Below are 23,560 nucleotides of genomic sequence, written 5' to 3' on the forward strand. Positions count from 1 at the left end.
TTAATTTGGCTACTATTCTTCGAAACCTTACTGCAGAACTTTCTTCTAATCGCTGCTGCTGGATAAAGCATATACATAGAATAGTTAAAACTCAGATCAATGAGACAAATTATAAATTATCGTCATAGTATGCCACACTCCGAGATATTTCTATATAATGGGAAGAGATGACTGTTTAGAAGAGTCCAAGTGCATGGATAGCAATTTAGTGAGCTAAACGCCTGATTTCTGCAATAACATTGGCTTGGTATGAAATATTCTAGCGATACTTGTTATATAATCTGCATAACTATCTTCAAAGTAGAATTTCAAAATTCCTTCCGGACTCGCCGAAAAACTTCTCCAAAACTGCTGGACCGATTATCTTGAAAATTTCACGCGGCCTTCTTTGATATATTTTTCAATTAATGATAGAAGAAATAATATTTTTGATAAACATTTCGATTCTTTAAGTCTTTCCAAAGTGTAAATTTATTCACATAAAACGCCTTTACTTTTTGAGAAGCCGTCATTTTGTCAAAAATCTCAATTTTGACTAGTCCTTCGATCGCTAATTGTATTTATCTATTTTAATAATAATGTTTTCATTGGATTTTGAATTTAGATAATTTTAAGCAGACAAATACTTCTCAGTGCCAGACACCTTTTTTGGGAGGTCCTCCTAGAGATCGGCTACCTGACAAAGGAATCCAAAATTTTGTGGTAATTAGCGCTATTTTCATTAATTTATTAAACAAAGTAGCTCTTAAACTCTTTCTGATTTGCACCTGGATATACTCATAACCCCTTAGGAGGTTCAACCCACAAATAAATATAAATACAATAGTTAAGGTAATACAGAAAAATATCTCAACTGCAAGTATGTATAATTCTGACATGAAATATAAAATTCGTATATAAATTTATGTTACTTGAAAGCGGTCGTAAGAGCGGCCAAACACCCTGCCAAGCCGGAAGCATTGAAGTACTTGTATTACATACTCGTATATTAAAGATATCTTCTTCTTATTTCTCTCTTATAAATTTTATTGAGTAATTTTCTTTTGTGATATTACAATGCATTTAACAAAGAAAAGTAACATTAATGATCTTTTATGAATATTATATATAATTCAATGCATGCTCTAGGTAATGTACATACGATTTTTTCTATCAATTATAAATATTAGTTGATTTATTTGGTAATGAACTTTTCTGCAGTCCATAACGTTTTTCTGTTCATTTCTTCTGTACATACACATACATATTTAATATTATAGTATAAACTTAAATATTAAAGTATATAGTTTTTTTTTGTTTATAGTATTTATTGAGTTTTCGTAAATGTAGTATGCATGTATGTGTGTGTATGTTGCGAACTTTAGCTCTTTCTGTTGTGAAGTTGTTTTAATTGCAAGAAATTTCGATGACTTTGCCCGGTCCTTGGCGATAATTTTTTTAGTTTAAGGATGACAGACTGGATTGTTTGGAAAAAAATTTAAATATATTGTAGTAAAAATTATTTTGGATTTTTAAAAACTGTAAACAATTACAGAGTACAGATTATACATTTTTTTTACATTTAAGTTTATTTAAAATAGAGATTTATTTTTAAATATCGAAATAACACTTGCAATAATAAAATAAAAATTAATTAACCATAAATTGCAAATAAATGTTTTATTAAATTTATTAAGATAATTAAATTATTAAAAATATGCATACTAATTATTTAATTATCTTTTGATTTTTTTTTGTTTAATTATTATCTTTTTTAAGTTAAACAGCTCAAAAGATAAACAATAAGAAATAAATTTATTAATTTTTTGATTGAAAAAAAGTAATAAGGCAATAAATTTTGATTAAAACAATAAATTTTGATTAAGAAAATAATAGCAAAATAAATTAAAATATTTTTGTTTTTTATGAAAAAAATTGTAAAAATATATAAAAAAAAATAATTAAATTAAAGTAAGACTTTTTTGATGAAAAAAAAGAAAATATAGTTTTATTAAATTAAGAAAATTAATAAAAAAAAAACATTTAAATAAATCAAGATTTTTTAACGAAAAAAAAGAATATATAACTTAATTATTTTATTAATTTTTTGTGTTGTTTAAATTTGTGTTTACTCTATATATTATATTTTATTTATATATAATTTAATTATTATATATTATGTTATGATTTCATGACTTTTTTAATTTTTAATACAAATTGCTTTTAATTTAATTTAGTTTTTAATTTGTTTTAATTATCAAATAATCGTATTTGTTTGTTTAATTATTTTTATTTATATTACAAAATTTTTTTACTTCACTTCATATTTCAATTAAATTCCTTATTTCACATTTCCTTTCCTTTAACAGCTAAAAAAAAATCGCTAAGGACCGGGCAAAACACTTCGTCTGCTTTTCACTGCTCTTCGTGTAAAAGCGCTCTTGCTCTCCAACAATTGCCATGCATCCGTTATGTGTTCTGTTATGAAAGTTCTCATATTCTCTGTAGTATGTCCAGTGTTGTTTTGTCTTTGTTTAGCCACACGATTTTCAATTTCTTTATACTTTCTCTTTATCAATTCTTTTTTCGTTTCATCCATTTTGGTATGCAATCATTAAGGAAATCTCCTAGTTGTCTGTATATCATCAAAGATAATATGGGCAAAACTAGCCAAGCATCCTTGAAGAGGTAAACATAGCAAGCCACCATAAAGAGAACCAAATCGGTGGAATAACTCAGCGCTGAACGGACTTTTTCATGCGTCTCTTCCTCCAGCTGTTCGACGCTCTTCGTCTCCAACTCCAACTTTTCACTATCGACCATAGAGAGTTGTACTTCTGGTGATGGCGGCAATACACCAGTACCGGTTGCCGGTGCTGGTAGTGGACGTCTGCCGTAGGGTCCGGGGGACTTTGATTGACCGGTCGAGGTACGTGTACGTGAGAGCACGCGTCGCCTGACCGGCGCTTGCGCTTCGATGGGAATATCGAAATCTATATCTTGCTGCGATGCAGCGCTGGATGGTGGTCGGTTAAGTGAAGCGTCTCGGGAACGTGATGGTACGCGTTTCTTAATGATACGCTTCACTTTGACGATGCGTGTGCGTCCGCGGGAATCGGGACGCTCGTAGGTGGTTTCGCTGATTACTTCAGCGGTGGTGCTATCATCGTTTGCCAGCAGTTCCGACATTATTGTTGAGCTTGTGGGTGCTATAGTATTGGGGAGTATTTTGTTGTTAGTAGTTGGTGGTTTGTTCTCCTTCACTGGTGGCATGATGAACGCTAGTGAGCTATCCTCACTCGGTGTTGGTGTATCTGGCACCGCTTCTTTAGCGTGTTCGGTGTATGCCATGCCACTGCCGGTTTCACGTACGTGCACCAATTGTCCACGCTCGGATATTGAGAGACGCGGTTTATTACTAATCGGTGGTATAAGACCACCATCTGGTGATTGTGAGCGACGCATGTGCATTTCGTCGTCATAATCTCTATTGTCACCTGTCTTCTTCAGTTCATTCTTGTCAAGATAGATTGGTGTGTGGTACTTGCGTGTGGTACTAACTTGACTTACAATATCGCTGTAGTGATCTACAACGGCGTAAGCTTCTTCACGCATGACACGTTCGGCTTCCTGTCGTTTGGCATTCTCCGCTTCTTTAGCCTTACGTTGGGCTTCCAATTCTGCAGCGACAACAGTGGGGCTTAACGGTATTGGTTTATCTGTAAGACCGCTGATACTCGAATTTTCTTCGCTACCTTTCTCGGTGTTCGTACGCGTATCACGCTTGAAGAATGACATGAAACTTTCGGCAAAACCTGACTTCTCCTGGCTGGCAGTGTTATTGGCGGTTTGATTTTTATTGTTGTCGCTAATGCTTTCTATGTTCTCCAAACTATTCTTTCTTACATCATTATTACTATTATTATTGCTATTGTTATGTGGTTCCGCCTCGACTAGTGGCTGCACATTCTCATTGGATGGTCGTTTCAAAATCGGTTTCGGCACAAAATCCGGATCAGTGAGCGGTGCTGGGCGTGTAAGCACCACTGCGGCATTATCCGGCAAAGCTGCGCGATATGGCGTAAACACGCCAGCCGACATATTACGAGGATGATAAGTTTCCATATGGTCTCTAGGTGGACTAGCTCTCGGTGGACTAGGTGTTTTCGTGCGTGCTCTCAATTCCATTTTGAATTTTTCAATTGAATCATCTTCTGAGCTTGCTGTACTCTCAGTATAGTCCGATTCAATTTCGAAACTTGCTTGGTTTGTCGGCTCCGCTCTAGCTTGATAACCGCTAGCGGTGTCGCCTTCTAACAAATCATCATAGTCTTCAGCATTGTAATCTTCTTCTTCTTCTCTCTCAGCTTCGTCACGACTGTCGTTCTTGTTTAGCAACATACCTGTCGTGCGTGAAAGCTGCTTCGTGCCAGTTAAATTTTCACGTGAACCCCAACGTGCTACGGCCGTTTTAAGATCTTGCACAAAACTCTCGGACTGACGACGTAACTCACTGCGACGTTCGAAAGATGAACGCTCCGCTTCAGTCATAGAGCCGAGACGCTTACGCACGAAAGGTGGTTGTAAACCTGCGCCAGCAATTGGTTTCTCAATATCCTTTTCCCAGAATTTCTCATTATCTCGCTGATTTTCTTTATCTTGTTTACTTTTTAACTTGCGCGCTTTTTCAGCTTCCTCCAATTCGACAGCTTCGTAGAAGCGTGCCATGGCTCGTTCGTACAAGAGCTCCGTTGAGCTAACCGAACGCCGAAGCGGGAAGGTGTGCAGATTTGTAAATTCGAGTGATGCGAGATCGGGTGAAGAGATCGAAATCGGTGGTGGTTGTAGTGCATCTTCTAAATCCAATTCAAAGGAGTCTTGCTCTGTTACTCATAAAAAAAAAAATAATTTCAGACAGTTAGATAATAAAATACTTAAGTACTCACTATTTTTATCCTTAACTTTACTGTGCTTATCGAAGACGACCAACATAAATTCATTGCTGGTATGTACATCATCATGTTTCTCCGCTAGAGAGAGCGGACTCTTGGGCGGAGATGGTGAAATGGGCTCTTTTATTGTTGGAGGTGCGCTTATCTGTATGGTTGGGTTTGTGAGGGTTGACACATTTTGCTTTTTGTGATTATTGCTGTTATTATTTTGACTTTTATGCTGAAGTGCCGCATTGTTGCCGTTCGCTTTTTCAACCCATTCAATCCACTCTGCATGCTTGTCTCTCTGTGTCTGCTCAAGTCTATCTCTTTTTTCCTGCCGTTTCGTTTGTTGTTGGCTTTCAAGCTCTTCGTGTTGTGTTTTTCGCGAATTAAAACGTTCACTTTTCTCTGCTTGTATGAAATCCTCGTGTTGATCTTTTGGATCTTTTTGAACTTCCCTGTACTTTTGGTCTATGCGTTTTGTAGTTTCACTCACTTCAGCCCGTTCCTTTCTTCCGGTAATTTGCTTACGCTCTCTCTTTTTTGATTCGGGCGACTTTTCTGCCTGCATGCCCATCGTGCCTAATGCGCCTGTCGCTATGGCTACAGCTAAAGATGGTGCATTTTTTGCAGGACTGAGGCTGTGACCTGAAAGCCGTCGTACTTGCTGATTCACACCCAGTTGTACGGGTTCGGCACTACGTTTTAGAGCCGGTGTCTTGTTAATCACTTCTGGTGGAGTGGGACTCTTGCGTAATGGACTAAGACTACGTTTGCGATGTAATGAGGAACGAGATATCTCCGGTGTGGACGGTTTTTCGGGTGTGAGTTCTGGTTCTGGTGTTGCTAATGCTGGGTTGATCTTTTGAGTCGATGGTGATGGTGACTTATCCTTAGATGGTAATAATTGTTGCAAGAATTGTGGCACCGACTTCTTTTCAGCCAGCGGAGAACGGTGTGGTGACTTTGCAGTTGGCGATGTTGGTAACGTTGTGAGTGACGGTTTTGTGCTCATCGACAAAGCTTTAGTGCTTGGTGAGCTTGGCGCAGATTTTTGTTGTGTATTAGGGTTCGACGGACTACGACGTGTGTCCAGCTTTAGCGCTTTATCGGCAGCGCCATAGGACATTTCCCGATGTAGATCTTCTGTATCGATTAATTGCGGTTTCGGCTTACGTAAAGCACCAGGTGATATTTCCGTCGACGCATCTGCATGTGGACGCGGCGGAGATAATGCTTTTCGACGTGGCGGTGCTGGCTTGTTTTTCTCTTCTGTTAATTTGGTGTCAGACTTTGGTTTCGTAATACCACGTTTCGGATCAGGTATGAAAAGCACTTCGGACTCCTCACTAGGATCGCTAACGCCATACGGATTTTCTGCTTTCACCCGAAATTTATATTCGGAACCCTCGATTAAGTCATGTAATGTGGTGCTGAGGGACCTGGTGGTGGCCGCTTTGAGCCAAACGTTCCAACCAACACGAAAATATTCGACAATATAATAGCCGATTTTACATCCACCATCGTCGAGTGGCGATGTCCACGACAACGTCGCCGACTTGCCAAACGACATGTTGAGTTGCACTTTGCCCGGCGGATTCGGACGTGCGGTAACTGTTACCAGAAATGAGGTAACATCTTCGCCCAGCCGATTCCACGCGCGCACACTGTACTCGCCACGATCATCGCGCTGTATACTGTCGATCTTAAGCAATGAATTACGGTCGGTGTTTGAAATTTCAAAGCGTCCACTATTAGGTACTACCTCGCCTTCATGCAGCCATGTAACAGCCGGTGATGGTTGCCCAGCCACACCAACCTTCAAACGCAATACCTCACCCGACTCAACGATTAAACCATCTTCATAGGTGCGTGGCAAACGTATTTTTGGTGGTGCTTGCACCATTAGCTGGGACTTAGTGGCCACGTGGCCAGCTCGATTTGTCGCCGTGCACTTGATTTCACCTTCATCGGTGAGCGCCACCTGGTGAATAATCAAGACACTGACGTCGTTGTCGTTTAAAATTTTCGTTCGTCGACTACTGAATATTTCGTAACCGTCTTTGAACCAATTGATTTCAGGTGCTGGTTGTCCAACTACACGCACACGAAATTCAATACGTTCATCTTCGACGGCCTGGCGATCCTGCAGTTCCTCAATAAAACTCGGTACACAGATGGCGGTGCGCTGAAGTGTGACAGTAAGTGCATCAGACAAATCACTGGGATCCGAGCGACCTACAATATTCTCGGCAAATACACGAAATTGGTAACGCCAACCGGGCTCTAAACCGCTAATTGATACCTCGCATTGCGGCACTGCTACAGGTGTGGCGCGCACCCAATGCGGCGAGCCCATACGACGATGTTCGACAACATAGCCTGTAATGGGAGAACCGCCATCCAGCTTCGGACGTTCCCAACGTAAGTTGACGACATCCGGTTGCTGTTCGGAAAGTGGTATTAGCACAGGTCGTCCAGGTGGAGAGGGTCGTTCTAAAACAAAGTGTTATATTAGTATAAAAATAATAAAATGTTTTATGGTGTCAGAGAAGAGTGTTAGACTAGCACAGATTTAAGTGCGTCGATCTCAGTGTTTTCGATCTAGGAGAAAGTGAAATCTTCAATTGTTGGAAATGAGGCTGATAAGTGAAGGGAAGAAAAAAGCAAGTAAAACGTTCTGAATATGTAAAATTTGTGAAGCGATTACTTTTGACGTGATGTTATGAAAGAAATATAGAGTTCTAAAAGCTTTAACTACATATTTACAGTCAGACAATAGTGAGGTTTATATTCTAATTACTTTCTGTTAGGTTTGAAGAAATTTCAGTGCTTATCTTGAAAAATTGCTATAATCAAGTTATAAACTTTTAAAGGAGTAAAAACTGAATACCATTTCGTTCAATAGTGGATCCATCTGAAAGCTGTGATGAAAATCAATAGAAAAATCAGATTGCATGGAGACCGCTGCGGAACTGCGATTAACTAACCCAAATCCTTAACCACATTCTATATTGGTCCGTAGTGAAAAACATTTAGGACTTAGAGGAACCTCAAGGAAATTGGATTGATGAAGTCGAAGAAAAAATAAAAATCTAAAATCAACAGTTCTTACATAGGAGGGATTTCTTCTAGATAACATTAACCTAGTAGTGTGTGTCTGATTAAATTCTTCATATAAATGGGAGAGACAGTGCCTTTTCCTTCCCAGGGAAATGTTAGTACTGATTTTTCTAAACTAAAGTTGACGAGATAAAAAGATGATTTGAAGATGAGGAACTGGAAGCATTACTCGATGATGATTGTTGCCATACACAACAGGAGCTCGCAGAATCAGTAGAAGTCATTTAAACAGTCATTTTAAAACGTTTTAAAGCAGTCGGATAAATTCAAAACCAAGGGAATTGCGTATCATATGAATTAGAGCTAAGAGACGTTATAAGAAGATTTTGCAAAATCAGAAATGTGGCTTGAGCGCTACTAGAAAAAGTCGTTTTAGAAACGGACTGTGAGTGGTGATGAAAAATAGATCCCTTACGACAACCTTAAACAAAAAAAAATCGTATGTGAAACCTCGCCAACCAGCCATATCAACGGCAAAGCCGAATTAAAATACATGACGCCAAGGTAACGCATTGTTTTTTGTGGGATTAGAAGATAGTATTAAAAGCTTCTAAAACTGGGTGAAACCATTGATACAACAGCTTATCAAATTAAAGCAACGCTGGCAGTTTGCGACTAGACACGAGCAATAATTCTCCATGATGAGAACACACGATCTTATATTGCAAGACCGGTTAAAATCTATTTTGAAATTAGCGGCTGAGAAGCTTTGCCTCATCCACCTTATAGTCCACACCTTGTCCCTTCTGACTACCATTTGTTCCGGTCGATTTCTGAACATCCTCACTGAAATACGGTTCATACTAGAACAGGGTATCTAAAATTGACTTGATTCCTTCTTGGCATCCACGAATTGGCAGAAAGATGGGAAAATTTCATAGCATCCGATAGGAAATACCTTGCGGTAATACAATAAAAATTTCAAAGTACTCATCATCTAATATGATCGAAATCTCAATATGTTGTTGGTATAAATATACACCGAAACAATTTGCAGCACTTACAAGAGCTCATTGCATTTGCTATTACTTTTGAAAAATGTGCGTGCAACTTGTTGCATATTCGACACGGTCCCGTTACTTCTGAAACTCGTGTCCACTCGTGTCAAGAATCGGTTGCTTACTTTGTATTATTAAATGTATGTATCTTCAAACAATACAATTCCTTTATTTTCGAAAATTTTTCGGTGGCACTTGTGTATGCACGCTTTATACACAATATAGGCTGTGAGAGAGCGCCACAAAGCAATAAAGCGCATTCATAAACACCCAAAAAAACCATGTCAACACATCTAAACACACATTCGTTACAGGCCGACGAATAAAGGAATCGTCAGAAAGAAAGCTGGCTGACAGGCAGCAAGCAACCAACCAGCCAACCACTTGAGAATGAAATTTCTAAAAATAACCTCAATTTTAGCGCTCCCACCGTTTGACCCAAGACAAACCGACTGCTGTGCACAAATTTTTTTATGGTATGTTATGTGGACTCTGTGCTAGGCTATTTTCTACAACGAAATAATTGTTTTTTTTTTTTTTGAAATTATTTAAATATTTGCTAATTATTGTTAATTAAACGTACACTCACCTGCTGATTTCCAAGTAACAACTTTTTTAGGTCTACCGCTTTGATTTTGATTTTGTAATTTTCCCTGTTGATTGCCCATTTTTTGACTGTTCCGATTTTTTTGACAATTTCGTAAATTTCCACGCCAGCAACACGCCTCGTAATACTAAATGCCGTTATATCTTGCGTGGATATACTGATTTATTTTCACAACGATTGACGATGACGATGACGATGAATTCACGGAAATTGCCAACGCATCAGCATCTATTTTGCAACACCAACAACTATGCCACCGACACCGACACCAACACCAAAACGTTAGAGAACGGTTAGTAGAGCCACATCGATTGGAATTTTATTTTCTGCTTTTCAGAAACACTAATTTTCACTCACTTTAACTTTTGTAATGATTTCGCAACACTTGCACTTACACTAGAGTTTTTAACGGTATTTTTTTGGTTAATTAAAAAAAATAATTTTCAAAGCATATTATAAACTGGACTAACGGCGCAGTCCATTTTCAACGTTAAATAATCCCGTCGAACGGACAGCGCGTACATAGTTCGCAGTTGTAGTATCTGCTGTCTGGGATAGGCTACCGAGTAGAAGTGTTTTAAAAATTTCAAATACGAAGAACAATTTTTGAAAGTAATTTTTCAAATTTTCTCCTTTACTCAACACGAACGTTACACGAATATCGCCACGATCGCCTACAACTGTTCACGAGTAGCGGTAAATGCTTCACACGAGCATAGCAAGAGAACGCTTCTCCCACTTACACTCAGTTGTGGCTCTCATTTGCTTGGCATACACTCATTTCAAATACTAATTCGACTCGTCTACTCGGTCAGAAAGCTATTTTCAGCTAGGTGGGTGCTGATTAGGGTGATTTGTGCCTAAGGCGGCGACGGTGGGTGGTGAACCGTTATATATATTATATACATAAATACGTTTATAGGAAAAAATTTAAGAAAATGCAATAAAAATGCTTGTAAAGAGGAAGACGCGAATAAATGTTGAGCAAAACAGATAATTTGTAATAAAGATCGGTAAAGTTTTTAAGGAGAAATGAGCAGAATAAGATGATAATGTGTGAAATGCCGCTATTTAAAATACGAGAGCGCATATTTTTGTACCACGTGAGAGCGTTAAGCATAAAGTGTGAATTAAAAAATTCTGAATGAATTTGAAGAAGGAAAAAATTTAAAATTATATATATACACATATACTTATATTCGAGACATATTTTAGTTAATATATAAATTTGTAGATACATTTACTTATATACAAGTACGTATGTGTTATTTATATATTATACATAATATTTATATAGATATTATATATTTTTGTTTATACAACAAGCAAACATATTAAGATGAAATGTTCTGTCAATCGAAAATATTTGAAAATAAACAGTATTCAACCACTTCTAAGCAGAAATTCTTACGTAAAAAGCTGAAAGATTTAAAAATACTCTGTATTGTCCAGCACTAGTCTAATATATTCTAATATTCAGTCCGAAAGTCACCAACTCTTTCGATCGTCATAGCTTAGAGGTCTCGAGCCGTATAGCCTTAATTGAAATGGAGACCATACAGGAATCTTTAACGTTTTATAAGAGCAGCGAGAAACATCTTGGTGTTGATCGCCTTAAATATGATATAATGTCTTGATAAAATGTAAGTCTGGTTTTCCGATTTTTGTTTGAGAAGACAAGAAATTCAAAGTCAATTTTTGTCAAGAGAAAAAAATTTTCTATGATTTAATTTCATCTCAAAGCATTATATGATCTCTTTAAAAACATAAGAGACACTAAAGTCTAGAGATAGCCAATCATACAACGTCAAATAAAAATAAACTCAATAATTAGTGTTTGTACGCTGAGTACAAATACAGAAAAATAAGAACAAGAAATAACGTTTTAATACTCTCCACCAATAAAAAATTTGTCCATATAAGCATTTGATTTTGAATGGCTATTGGCTGTAGCCCGATCTGAACAATTTGTTCGGAGATTGTAGTGTGAGATAGCGCATAGCAAAGAAGCCTTGTTGGGTCTAAGGAAAATTATTGAAACCTTCAAAAATGGTAAGAAGTTAACTCGACTCGCAGTTACATATTTTAGAAACCCGTTTTGGATATCATTCGCTATTACTTAAGAGTAACAAAGCTTAGAAACCAGGTGATACTACAGTGAAATCGCAGACGAAAAGAGTTTTTGCAACCGGCATGGATTTAGTTCGAACTAAGTATAAACACTTCGACAGCAATTCACCCTAAACTATTTACTATTTCAAGCATTTCAACAGCAGCTGAAGGGGTTCCCTGTGCTTTAACACTAGCAGAGGTATATCTGTACAATAATTGAGTTCCAAAGAAAAAAAATGTAAATTCATTCTAACCTCAAATAACCTTATTATTAACATATATATATGTATAAAAAGCGTCGGGCAGGTGTAAAATATTGATTACCGAAATAAATTCTTTCAATTAACCGCCGGAGTCTATTCAATAACTATGCTAATTTACATAATCATTCTAACGGGTATCTCCAAATTAAGCTCACGCAAGAGCTTTGTAAGCTGTCTAGTCATTTTTATTGCATTCTCAAAAAAAGCGTCAGCGCGGCATCAAACGATTTTTTTTTTTTACAGAAGAACACATAAATTTGTAAATAAACTAAAAATACAAATCAAAATGAAAATCCAACGGCGAATGAAAAAGAAAAGCGTTTCGGAAGATTAAGCGTTTTGCATAAAAAAATAAATAAAATGAAGAAAGAGTGACTGTGTAGCTGCTATTGAAGAAATCGAAACATAAAGCACTCACACAAACATGCCAAACAAAAGGCACAAAATAAAACCGCTGATTTGGGTCACACCAAGGGCATCCACTTGCCCGACCGTCCGTTCGCTAAGCGTAGATGAATCGCCGAGCTATTGAATGGTGGCTACGGCTGTTGGCAGCAACAAGTGCACGCAAGAATTTTGTCTGATCTCAGGCTTGCTTGCCGAGCTGCTGCGGCTGCGCATCTCCGGCTTGGTTCGGCGGCTAATCGCGATTGTCTTGTGGCATGGTTGGAATCGTCGCGCAGTGAAATCAATTCTGGTTTTGTTTGTTTGGCTTTTTTACTTTTTTCTTTTTTTTGGTTAACATAAGAGTCGTGAAAAGTAGGCTTTTCGGTTTTGTTTATTGAAAAGTTGGTCCGGTATATATATTTTGTTTTGTTTGTTCTCAATGTCTTTTTTTTATTTAGCCAATCGTGGCACTTGTTGTTTGATTTATAGAAAGCGGGTGTGGTTAGTTCCCACTTACAGTAGTAAGGTTTCACTGCAAGGGCTGCAATTATGCTATCATGGTTTATATAAGTATTAAATGCCTATGGGTTCAATTAATATTGGAAAGGTGATATAATAAAAGTGGATCAAAAGAGAGGACCAATACTTTGAGAAAGTTAAAATATTTTTTCTTTGACTTCAACAATTCAAACTTCCTGAACGATTGATTTCAACAAGAAGTTGCACTGACTGGTCACATAAGTTTCCCCTGGCTTCTTCTAATATTTAAAAAGAAGTCTCTTCCAACAATCCTTGGACATATGACAATTTGAACAAAATCATGTTTCCTCTGGTTCTCAAGTGAAATTTTCATGTTCAAACTGAGCCGTAAATTTTCGGCGCAACTGTTTGCAATGGAATGAAATATTTGATAAGGGGTCCTGCTAGGAAAAGGCAATACCCTCCACGGAGTTATTAACCAATGATTCTTTAACTATGGTACGACAACATTTTTTCACTCATGAAGATTCAATTGATTCGAGAATTGGAATAAGTTTAAAAATCATTATTCAACAATGAGCCATCTCATTTGATTACGATTTACGATATCAATATTATCGTTGTTAAAACAATGAATGCTGACGCTCTCCAAAACAGTAAATATCGTTCAATTATTTTCGACATTTTTGTTTTTCTAGTTCGATTGAACTAAATGAAGAGTTGGATATTACGAAAGACCAAAAACCCCGATGTTTCAAGGTTTTATTAATAAAGAGATATTTCTTAGTTGAAATAGTGTAAGAGTTCAAGTGAGGAGTTAGTGCTTGATCTGAAAATTATATATGAGGCTAACTAGATTTACTTTAAGTGGGCTTAGAAATATATAAGCTACGAATTAGAAAAACTAATTACACGAATGAAAATATAGAAAAATATGCTGAAAAGTATAAACTGCTCGCTTTGTAAACTTTATCAATATTTCTAGTGCAACCAATTGAGCTTGTTGGTTCTACAAATCTTAGAGAAATTGACGAATTTTATGCGAGTTCTAGATATACCCCTCAGGAGTGCTACGAGTACTTCCTTATAAGAAAAAAATATTTAGTTTCATAAATAAAGATTGTGTCTCGGAATAAATTTACTGTTCATAACGTTCAGTTATGGAGACCACCGCCCCCGCTTGAAACTGTTAAAAATTGGATAACTAAGTTTAAGAGAGACCGAAGCTATAATATCCTTAACAAGTGCATTTCTTATAACGTAACTGGCTAACGATTTGCATTCAACGTAAAACGTTTTGCTATGGGTTGCTAGCCTCGTTGTTTGATATAAACCAACTTCAAGTCGAATTACGGTTACTTAATAAGGAAAAACGATTTTTATCTTGATTTCGATTGATCTCTTTGTATGACAGCTATATCCTTAGTGCTCTGATATCGGTGGTTTCGACAAATGAGCGGCTTCTTAGGGAGAAAAGGATGTGTGTAGTCCTTCAGTTTTAGAGATATCGTCATAAAATCTAAAAAACTGAAGGACTAGTTCGCGTATATATAGACGAACATAGGTAAATCGACTCAACTTGGCACGCTGATATTTATATATATGCTTTATAGTGTCTTAGGGTTATAGTCAAACTTATTATACTCTGGACATATTGTATAATAAAAAATATTTCCAGTTTGGCTATTTTCGTAGTTTTCTTACGTTGTTTTGCTTTTGGAGCCTACAATATATACATTACTCACACGATGGTGATAATTGATATTTGATCTTAAAACTATAAAAAAATATTAATAAACCGGTCTTAAAAGAAAGGTAAATAATGTGCGAACGAATGTGCAAATAAATTATGGATAACACGCATTGTACGTAATTATTGAGCAAATAATGTCACTACAATTACTGCAGCAGTATATCAAAATCGACTTTGCGCTCTACGACAGTAGAGATTTGAATAATAAAATTGGCCATGGCATGCTCCAAGCGAGCGAGAGCTATAGTACGTTGGTGGCGCATGCGCATACGAGCTTATGTAGGCGTATGAAGGCATAAATATGTATATAGTATTTATGTACTGAATGTAGGTATGCCTTAGCACAGGCACGACTAGACTTGGCTATGACATGCGAAAAGTGCGCCAAATTACTGTAAGTATAGCTGAAAGCAATAACAACACAAACCAGCAAACCTTTGCAAACATATCTACATACATTTGTATATATGTATTGTATGTATATACAGATATACATACAGTATATCTACAAGAGCGTATTGAAACCCGTATTGCATATACGATGGGGACACAAGCTGAAAGAAACTTGAAAATCTGAAAAAAAGCTGCTCAACACAAATAGCTCAAGTGTAATTTCGGTAGAAATGTAAAAAATCAAAGCATATGCTTGTATGTGCCTATGTGTGTGTAGCGAAGTGATTATGGCAACGTTGTCGTCACCACAATGCCTATGTCAGCGCATAGCTAAGCCATATGTGGACACACCATAAATGTAAATATGTATTGTAAATAAAGCACGTGCATTGTTTGCTAGCGCTGGAATGTTGCCTGCAATGCCAACAACAAAAGCGCACACTTTTATGCACCACATGTATGTGCGTATGTGTGAAAGTGAGAGCAACAAGTAACAGGCACGGTAATAGCAACACTTTTTGAATGCAAAGCGACAGCAAGCAACTTTTAAACGGTAAAGTCAGCTTCGAGCAACAAATGTTCGATGAAGTGCAGCGGTGTTTTGGTTGCATGCAACTTCGAACCATTGAAGCATACACATATATATAAATATATACATGCATGTGTGGTATGCTTGAGCTGTATGGCTTTCAAACTTGGCTTGGCGCATGGCCAACTGGCGGCGATCGCTCAGTCGTGTTTGAGACTCGCTGCGGCCTTAACGTGCTTCTTCTCGTAGTATGCCTCGCGCGTGTGTGTGTGTGCCTTGAAAGAATATCTAAAGTGTTTGGTGTTATTGAAAAAAAAAATTATAAAAACAAAAATAATTTTGCAAAGATAAAAAATCAGCTGAAGTGTGCGCACAAAACTTGTTACGAGTGTCAAACAAGAATAAAAAAAGTACAAAAATCGATCTAAATAAAAACAACAAAATGTAAAAATCAATGAGCAAAAGGTAAAACGCAAACAAATAAAAAATAAATTGAAAAATAATTTTTAATCTCACAACTGGTTAACGAATCATTGCCAAATGCCAGCAACTACAATAAAAGCGGCAAGCGTTTGAATGTGTGTACGTGTGTGTGTGCGTAGGTAAATTTGGTGCCTAATCTTATTATTTTTTGCTGAAGTTGTTTTCAGTATTTTTATCAATTTAAGCTGCGTTATGACTTCTCGCCGCTGTGACTTAATTAACGCTCTAAAATTTAAATATGCAAAATTATGCGTAATTTCGGGCAATTAAGTAATCTGAATTACATAATTTGCTAATTAAAAAATGTTTACAAAAGAGAGCAAATTAAATAATAAGTAGAGAATTATGGTGAACGAAAATAAAAAAAAGCATTGTTAAGTGATTGTGTGTGTTTTTTTAATGAGACCAAAAAAATGCGTTAATATTTTGTATTGTACAAAGCTACATTACTGTAGAAAACAAGCACAAGTTAAAAAAAAAAAATTTTTTGGAAAAATATGAAATTTTTAATTTTAACGGTAATGTTTTGGCTTGTTATGCTCCGGAGCTTTTTAAGTGCTAACAAGTGCAAAGTGAACTTGAAATATTTCAAGGATATGAAAAAAAAAAATTTAGTAGTTATGTTGATATATTGCAAAATTATGTTGCTTATTTTTCGGAAATCCATAATGCTCTTGTAACAAATTCTTGTACAATTTCTTAAAATTTTAAGCGGACTGATAAAAAAATGTTGTTTTCAGGCTTTCTACCAAACAATTTTTATATCGTCTTCTAAATGATATAATTTTTAGTCAACACCAGCAAATTTAAAGAAATTAAACAATTTTCCCTTGCTTATAATTAGAATAATATTAAGTTTTAGTTTCTTCCTCGAATTTCCTTCACTGACGTTTTATTGGCTTATGAGGCCTGAGGGGACAGCTATTCGAGTTTTGGAAACAGCAAAATGTTACATAGAATAAAATAATGTGCAAAATGTCTGAGATATGACTTTTCTTGGAATTTATGGAATGTTTACAAAAAAATTGAGACAGCTTGTCAACTAAAATATATTGAGTGAATCCATATAAGCTGTTGGGAACTACTCCTAAATTTCTGATACAAACATGATTATATTTAACGTAATTTCCTTTAATTTTTCTATGCTATCGTCGTAGCGGTTAATTTTTTTTTATTCCTACCTTCACAAATACAATAGATTTCTGGCAAGAATTTAATTCTGATTGTTCAGTTTGTATGGCAGTTATATGCTATAATTGTCCGATATCAGCGGATACGACAAAAGAGCACATCCTTGAGGAAATACGGACATGTACAAAATTTCAAATCGATATCTCAAAAACTGAGGGACTATTTCGCGTATTTATAGACGGACGGACAGACAGACAGACAGACGAACATGTTTAAATAGGCTCAGCTCGTCACGCTGATCAATAATATTTATATTGTACATATACACTTTATAGTGTTTCGACATTTCCTTTTGGGTGTTACAAACATCATGACAAACTTAATATACCCTCCTCAGTGTATAATTATATCACTCCCTAAAGAATTATCGCAATTGTTCCATAACGAAAACGACAGCTCTACTAATATACTTCTAATAAAGTAATCCGAGTAAAACTTGATCAGATTATTTGAATTCTTTTTATATTTTTTATTCAGTAGCCAATTATGGTCTTTTAATAATTTTTGGCAATTTTTACCTATCTTCTTAATTTGACAATCATTGATAAATAGAAAATAATTTAAATAATTAAAAAGTTTTTAATTTTTAATTCTGAAGTGAACTAACAGCTGGTTTCGCGTCAATATTTCCATTAAAAGTGAGTTCAAAAACATATGTATATACTATAAATGTATGTATATTGTACACCTATAAAATTGTAGGTGAAACCAGCTGCAGGTGAAAAAAAAAATAAAACAATTGTTCTCTGTTTCTATAACTTAATAATTTAAATAAAATTAAATTTATATATTTTTCTTAAAACATAAGTTTAAGTTAGTGATATCCAAGACAACAGGCAAACAGAGTTTAAAAAAAAATTTTTTTAAATGGCTAAAAACGCTTCTTGAAGGTCAGACCTTATAGAGTATAATTTTTGCATTTGTAGACTAAATTACCCGAAAATGCTAGTTTCTAAAGCTTGTGCATATGCTGATTTAAACGCGAAGATTATAGAGATCAATATGGAAAGATGAATGGTTTTAACTATAGATTTTGCTAGTGTTATTGAAAAGAGCTGCTAGGCTTAAAAAAAGGGTAATAACATTAAAAATTCATTATATGTAAGTGGTTCTGGAAATTGTAGTATTCTTTTCTTCATCTTAAGTTTGTAGTTGAAGTCTGTAGCTAAGTTTAACGATGATACAAAAATTATCTAGACTATCCTATCTACATATATATATGACAGAAAACGTCAAAACGACGAGATACAGCAACGTATTTTGGTTTAATAGAATTTGTGCATAAACGCGATTCGACAAGATCAGATGTTAAAAATCCATGTTCTGATTTGCTCTTCTTCTTCTTAAAAATTACAGCTTTAAAATCTGTACTCGGCTCGTCTTCAAAGGGCATTTTAGAGCCGTACTAGGTGGCGGAATTAGTAACATTTATTAAGCATCGTAACATTTTTTATTATTGACATATTTGTAATATGGTTTATGATGCTCCATTCTAATTAAACCATACTTCGTCCAACATTTTACTTTTCATCAAAAATTCTTTGTCATGCTTCCTTAATGCTCTCCATTGATCAAATCGGATTTTCTTCTAATATAGTCTCATTCCAATTGAACAGCGATGTTAATGCTACCAAAATTCACACCAAACTGCAACACTTTGATGATATGTAGACTTTTCGACAATCATATGGGTATCTTGTGATCTACAGTTATGTCAGCTGGTGTTTGCCAAAATAGTTATCTAAATTTGAATTTCCTCGGTCAGCAGATATATAATATGTTATATATATGTAAGCTTTCGAGAAACGATGTGTAAATGTTCAGATATTCAGAATAAGGGTAGTAAATACCTAAGTTTAGGTCGAAAATAATTCCAATATATTGCTTTAAGTTAAAGGTAGACATTTCAAGTTTTCTAAGTATTAATTATATATTTTCGTGGCTGACGACATGGCAACGGTAATAAAAAAGATATTTTGTAGATTCTTCTAGATAACTACACATCAGCAAAATCAAAATTTAGGCTAAAATCACCAAAAAGTTTTATCAGAAATACACGAAAAGTAAATTTTAAGGTTGAATATATTGTAGTTCAAATAAGTATTTTCGTGTTGTTATGTTAAATACACCGAAACAAATAGTGAAACGTGATTTTGTGTTAATCACGAAATTAAGCGTAAGTTGGGAGTTATTGTATAGTCCTAACAACTGATTTCTATGTGTTGGTGAACTTTACTTAAAAAACACGTACGGAGCAAAAAACGAACGATGTACGAAAATACTGCTGAACTCTCCATCGGTGCGTAGCTGATTAGATGCTAGATATGTATATAGCGTGTTTTTTTGGCTTGAGGCATGTTTTTTACCTGAAAATAGCAGTAAATCTGTGATCTGCAAATTGTTTTCAGAAAACATTCCTTACACCTTTACACACATACATATGTACATATATGCGAAGCAATTTTTTATAGTCAGTGGAAATTAGGTTAGGCGTGTGCTAGAAATAGGAGTTACTGAACCACAACAACAAAACTCTAACAACAACAACAACAATGAACAAGCACAAACCGCATATTTTCAATATTTAAGTGCCGCACCAAACACGTCAACCGAGTAAGTACACATATACATACATACAACGAAGCTGGCTGATATGCAAACAAGCCAAATCGCAATAAAACCCATCAAACCTCTAAGCACCACCATCGAAGTTTGCCATAAAATCCACTTTTAATGAAAGTCAACCTACACATATGCAAACACACACATACACATAAACATCAACATATCGACATATTCATTGTATTATGTTCCGTCAGTTCAACGGCTTCAACGTAGTGACATTTAACTAATTGAGCATGCGCGCAATTCCTCGATTCTTGTTGTTTCTTATTCATTTTTTTTTTCGACCGTTTAATTTATTTGCGTGTAGGTAGTTGAAGTATCAGCGCGGCGCAGCTTTTAAGACAATCTGAAAAAAGATCCTCCCGTCAACGGTTGTATTGTAGATCTCCAGTCTTGCAGACGATCATACATATTTGTTTGTAAGAAGGGCATGTGTGTTTGGTTGTTGTGTTGTTTGCGTGAGCGCGAAGAGTTGTTATGGAAAAATGAGAAATCCAATAAAAATGTGTGAGTGAAAAGCATTAAAAATTAAATGGGTGTGCGCCAAAAGAGAACCGCAGGCAGTTTAAATGGAAATCAACAAATAAATTTCAAATATCTTCATAAATTTTGCGATTAAACGAGATTGTTTTTTTTGTTCGGTAGTTTTTGGCGTTGAAAAAGGGTTAGTGTTGAAATTGTGAATTAAGCATACCATTTACACAAACAAGAGCACCATTAAAGTTATCTGGGATTACAAGGTTATCACTTTAGAAGAAATCTTCAGCTTTTAAAAGATTTCAAAATGTACATATATTATATATATTTTTGAAAATTCCAAGTTCTAAAGCGATCTTCTAGCCAGTTGCTTTGACCACTTCGAGTGTGTGACTGCCAATATGAGAGTGTGTTCAATAAAAAACAATATTTATCGAGATTCGTTGAAAATGTTGCAGAAATGTTTCAGGTAATCTACTTTATTATCAACACAAGTATCTAAGTGGCACAAAGTTCTCAGTGAAGGTCGAAAAGTCATATCTGTCCATCTCTGTTAATGACGATAACATCGAAAAACTTAAAGAAACAGTGTTTAAATATTAACGTGTTGACATCAGAGAGATAGCAGAGGATCACAACATCTCTTATGTATCGACTCAACTCATTTTGGTTAATGTTTTGGGTATGAAACGTGTCAATGCTATACTTGTACGAAAAGATCTGAACCTTTTGCCAAACGTCGATTAGAGGTCGCAAAAGAGATTCTTTACAACGTGACAGAGTCGTGTCTTTCCTTCCATACAAAAGTAGTGGCACGTTTCATATTGCTTAATGAACGTGTTCCTAGTTTGATTGGTCTCCGAGAATTCATATCATATTATATCAGCAATAGGAGACCGATTCAGTTGAAACAACACGATTATTCAATCGTGAGATTGATCTGATCTGCGAATACTTAAATGCAAGCCACATTTTTATTTAAAAGGTTGTATATACTATTATATAAACAATTTTGTCATCTTTTTTACTGTAAGAAGCAGAACAAGTCAGTTTAGCTACATACATCATTCTTGCGGCAAGTCTAAATTTTGCGGGAAAATTGTTTTGAAAAAGATGACTGTCATCTTGTAATTTTTCTTTCCGCTGCTTAGATTTGATAAGACTAAGTCTGAAAGTTCTTGGTTCTTGAATAGGCGAACGAGCTGTTAATATTGAACACATTTCAGTCACAGTGCCAGAATTGTGTACAATGGCTACGGTTTTTTCAATTTAGATCCTGACGATTACTTAATTCGATACCGTTCGTACGACAGTCTGGTTTACGTAATCCGCACGGACCCGGAATTTAAAGCGGCCAAGGACAGCCAACTCGGCTGTTTGCCTTGAAATAATTTTGGGTTTTTAACCTACCAAGTCATATAGCGAACTAGCTGAAAGCGAAATCAGTCGCCTCTGTAAATTTGTGATAGGCTCAGAGGCGTTTTGTCGGTATACGAGAATTTCAACTCATCTCTAATAATTTGAAACCAGAAAGTACAAACTACTTAATGGAACGGTTTATCATACCGAGTTTCTTTGTAAAATGTAAACTTTAGCTGCTTGAAGCTCTTCTGCATTTAACATTTTCAAAATTTTTTGTTTGAATTCATGATGAGTTCTCGTTACTCACAGCAGTGGGTAGTAGGCGCAGCTTTCCGTATAATGGCTAGCAATGACAACATTTTATACAAATAAACGACCGTTATTAAATAGTCATAAATCATATGGAAAGTGTGGCAACAAACACACCTCTTAGATGCTGATTAGAGAACATCTTCATTTTTAATTTCCAATAATTTCATGTATGTACATATGTATTGTATATATAGATGCATAAGATATAAGTATTTTAAGGCATCGGCAAACAATTAAATTAGGTAACCACTTTCATACCTCATTTAATGTTACGCTTTGTGTGTGCGTATCGGAAACAGTTCGTTATTTCACAAACATTACAAAAATATATTTATCTGTGCCTGGTAGTTTAGCTTGGGACTAGTGAAATGGCAAACAATTGAACCGGAAACGTCTTTGGCTAATCATGACAAATGACAGCAGGAAATGTGTTGGTGGCGGGCACTTTAATGCCGGTACTTGCAGTTATGGGTTGTGCGCAGGTCGAAAGGTGATTTAGTTGAGACACATTTGAAGAAATGTATGTATGTATACATGTATACCATAAATATATATTTAAATGTGGAATATATGTATATAAATAAAATTTTAGATTTCACTATTTATTCTAGTATTTATATATTGACGACATAAATTTCCCATTTCACTTCCGGTTTTACGAGCGCAATTGCATAAGACTGTATTTGTTTGAATTTGCCGCTTATAAACATAGCTTTGCTGCTAACAGGCACTACTAGCAATATAGTATCAAAGGTGGGATGAAATATTCCAACCAATTTTTTTTTATGTGCTTTCAATTTGCCCTGCGTTCTAGCACTGGACCTATAGACCTTGCGTGAGCTTGGCAGACGTTGGTCAATGACCGGCTTCTTGTATGTAGAAGGGTGAGGTAAAAATATTCAAGCCCTTACTCCTCCATTGTCAAGCTTTTGCAAGACTGAGGTGGCAACAAATTAGCAGTCATACTTTCGGCAAACCTGGGAAGATAGCCGAAACTGATATTTGCCGCCTCAAGAAATGAGTGATAGGCTTAAAGCGCTTGGTAAAATTACTTGTATGAGGGTCCTTGTGATCATTATATACGGGTTTTAGATATCGCAACGGACCGGCCTTATAGGTTATCCAAGTGAGATGTTGGCGATTATAAAAGGATCGGTATATAGCCTATTCTAATCTAACCTAACTGTCGATTCCGAAAAGATTTATGAAGACGATTCGTGAAAGAAACCATTTCTAAAGCTTGGGAAATCTCAACTGAACTGGGAAAATCACATTTAATACAAATATTTTAAGGTGAACCGAACTGTTTCTCAATTTTTTTACCCTCGACATAAAATAGATGTTCGAGATAAACGTCTAATAGTTGAATACGATTCAGTGAAATTTTTTATGTGACTTTTGAAGGGAGGCTCTCGGTGAATATCTCTCGCTCTGTCTCTCTCGACTAAAGCACCGGTATAGTATTTGGAAGACAAGTAACCTCAAATTCATAATATTTTTTACGCCAAAGATCCAAGAATACATATAACATTATATTGAATATAATCTCATA

The 23,560-nt window shown here is 35.7% G+C and overlaps 2 protein-coding genes and 1 long non-coding RNA gene across 12 annotated transcripts in view; 1 reads left to right on the plus strand and 2 right to left on the minus strand.

The window, feature by feature from the left end:
* The window catches only part of LOC118680386 (uncharacterized), a 290,728-nt gene that overhangs the window by 11,930 nt on the left and 255,238 nt on the right, over positions 1 to 23,560 (minus strand). The window lies entirely within an intron of this gene.
* Positions 2,081 to 10,218, minus strand: MnM (myomesin and myosin binding protein). Its single transcript, XM_014231754.3, has 3 exons — positions 9,624 to 10,218; positions 4,926 to 7,409; positions 2,081 to 4,862 (listed from the first exon to the last, which is right to left on the minus strand). Exons 1-3 carry the CDS (start codon positions 9,700 to 9,702, stop codon positions 2,554 to 2,556), a joined length of 4,872 nt encoding a protein of 1,623 aa, XP_014087229.3. The 5' UTR covers positions 9,703 to 10,218; the 3' UTR covers positions 2,081 to 2,553.
* The window catches only part of zormin, a 187,531-nt gene continuing 179,759 nt past the window's right edge, over positions 15,789 to 23,560 (plus strand). For 3 of the 9 annotated variants that reach the window (XM_070111798.1, XM_070111799.1, XM_070111802.1), the window contains exon 1: positions 15,798 to 16,023. Coding sequence is in view for 1 of the 9 variants with exons in the window: in XM_070111802.1 (XP_069967903.1) it covers positions 16,013 to 16,023 (11 nt within the window). In the remaining 8 variants the exon portion in view is untranslated. Of the gene's footprint in view, positions 16,024 to 23,560 lie in introns of all 9 variants that reach the window. The other 6 variants (XM_070111806.1, XM_070111800.1, XM_070111801.1 and 3 more) reach the window with 6 other exon arrangements.

The sequence above is a fragment of the Bactrocera oleae genome, chromosome 6, assembly GCF_042242935.1.
Source record: "Bactrocera oleae isolate idBacOlea1 chromosome 6, idBacOlea1, whole genome shotgun sequence".
NCBI classification, from domain to species: Eukaryota; Metazoa; Arthropoda; class Insecta; order Diptera; family Tephritidae; genus Bactrocera; species Bactrocera oleae.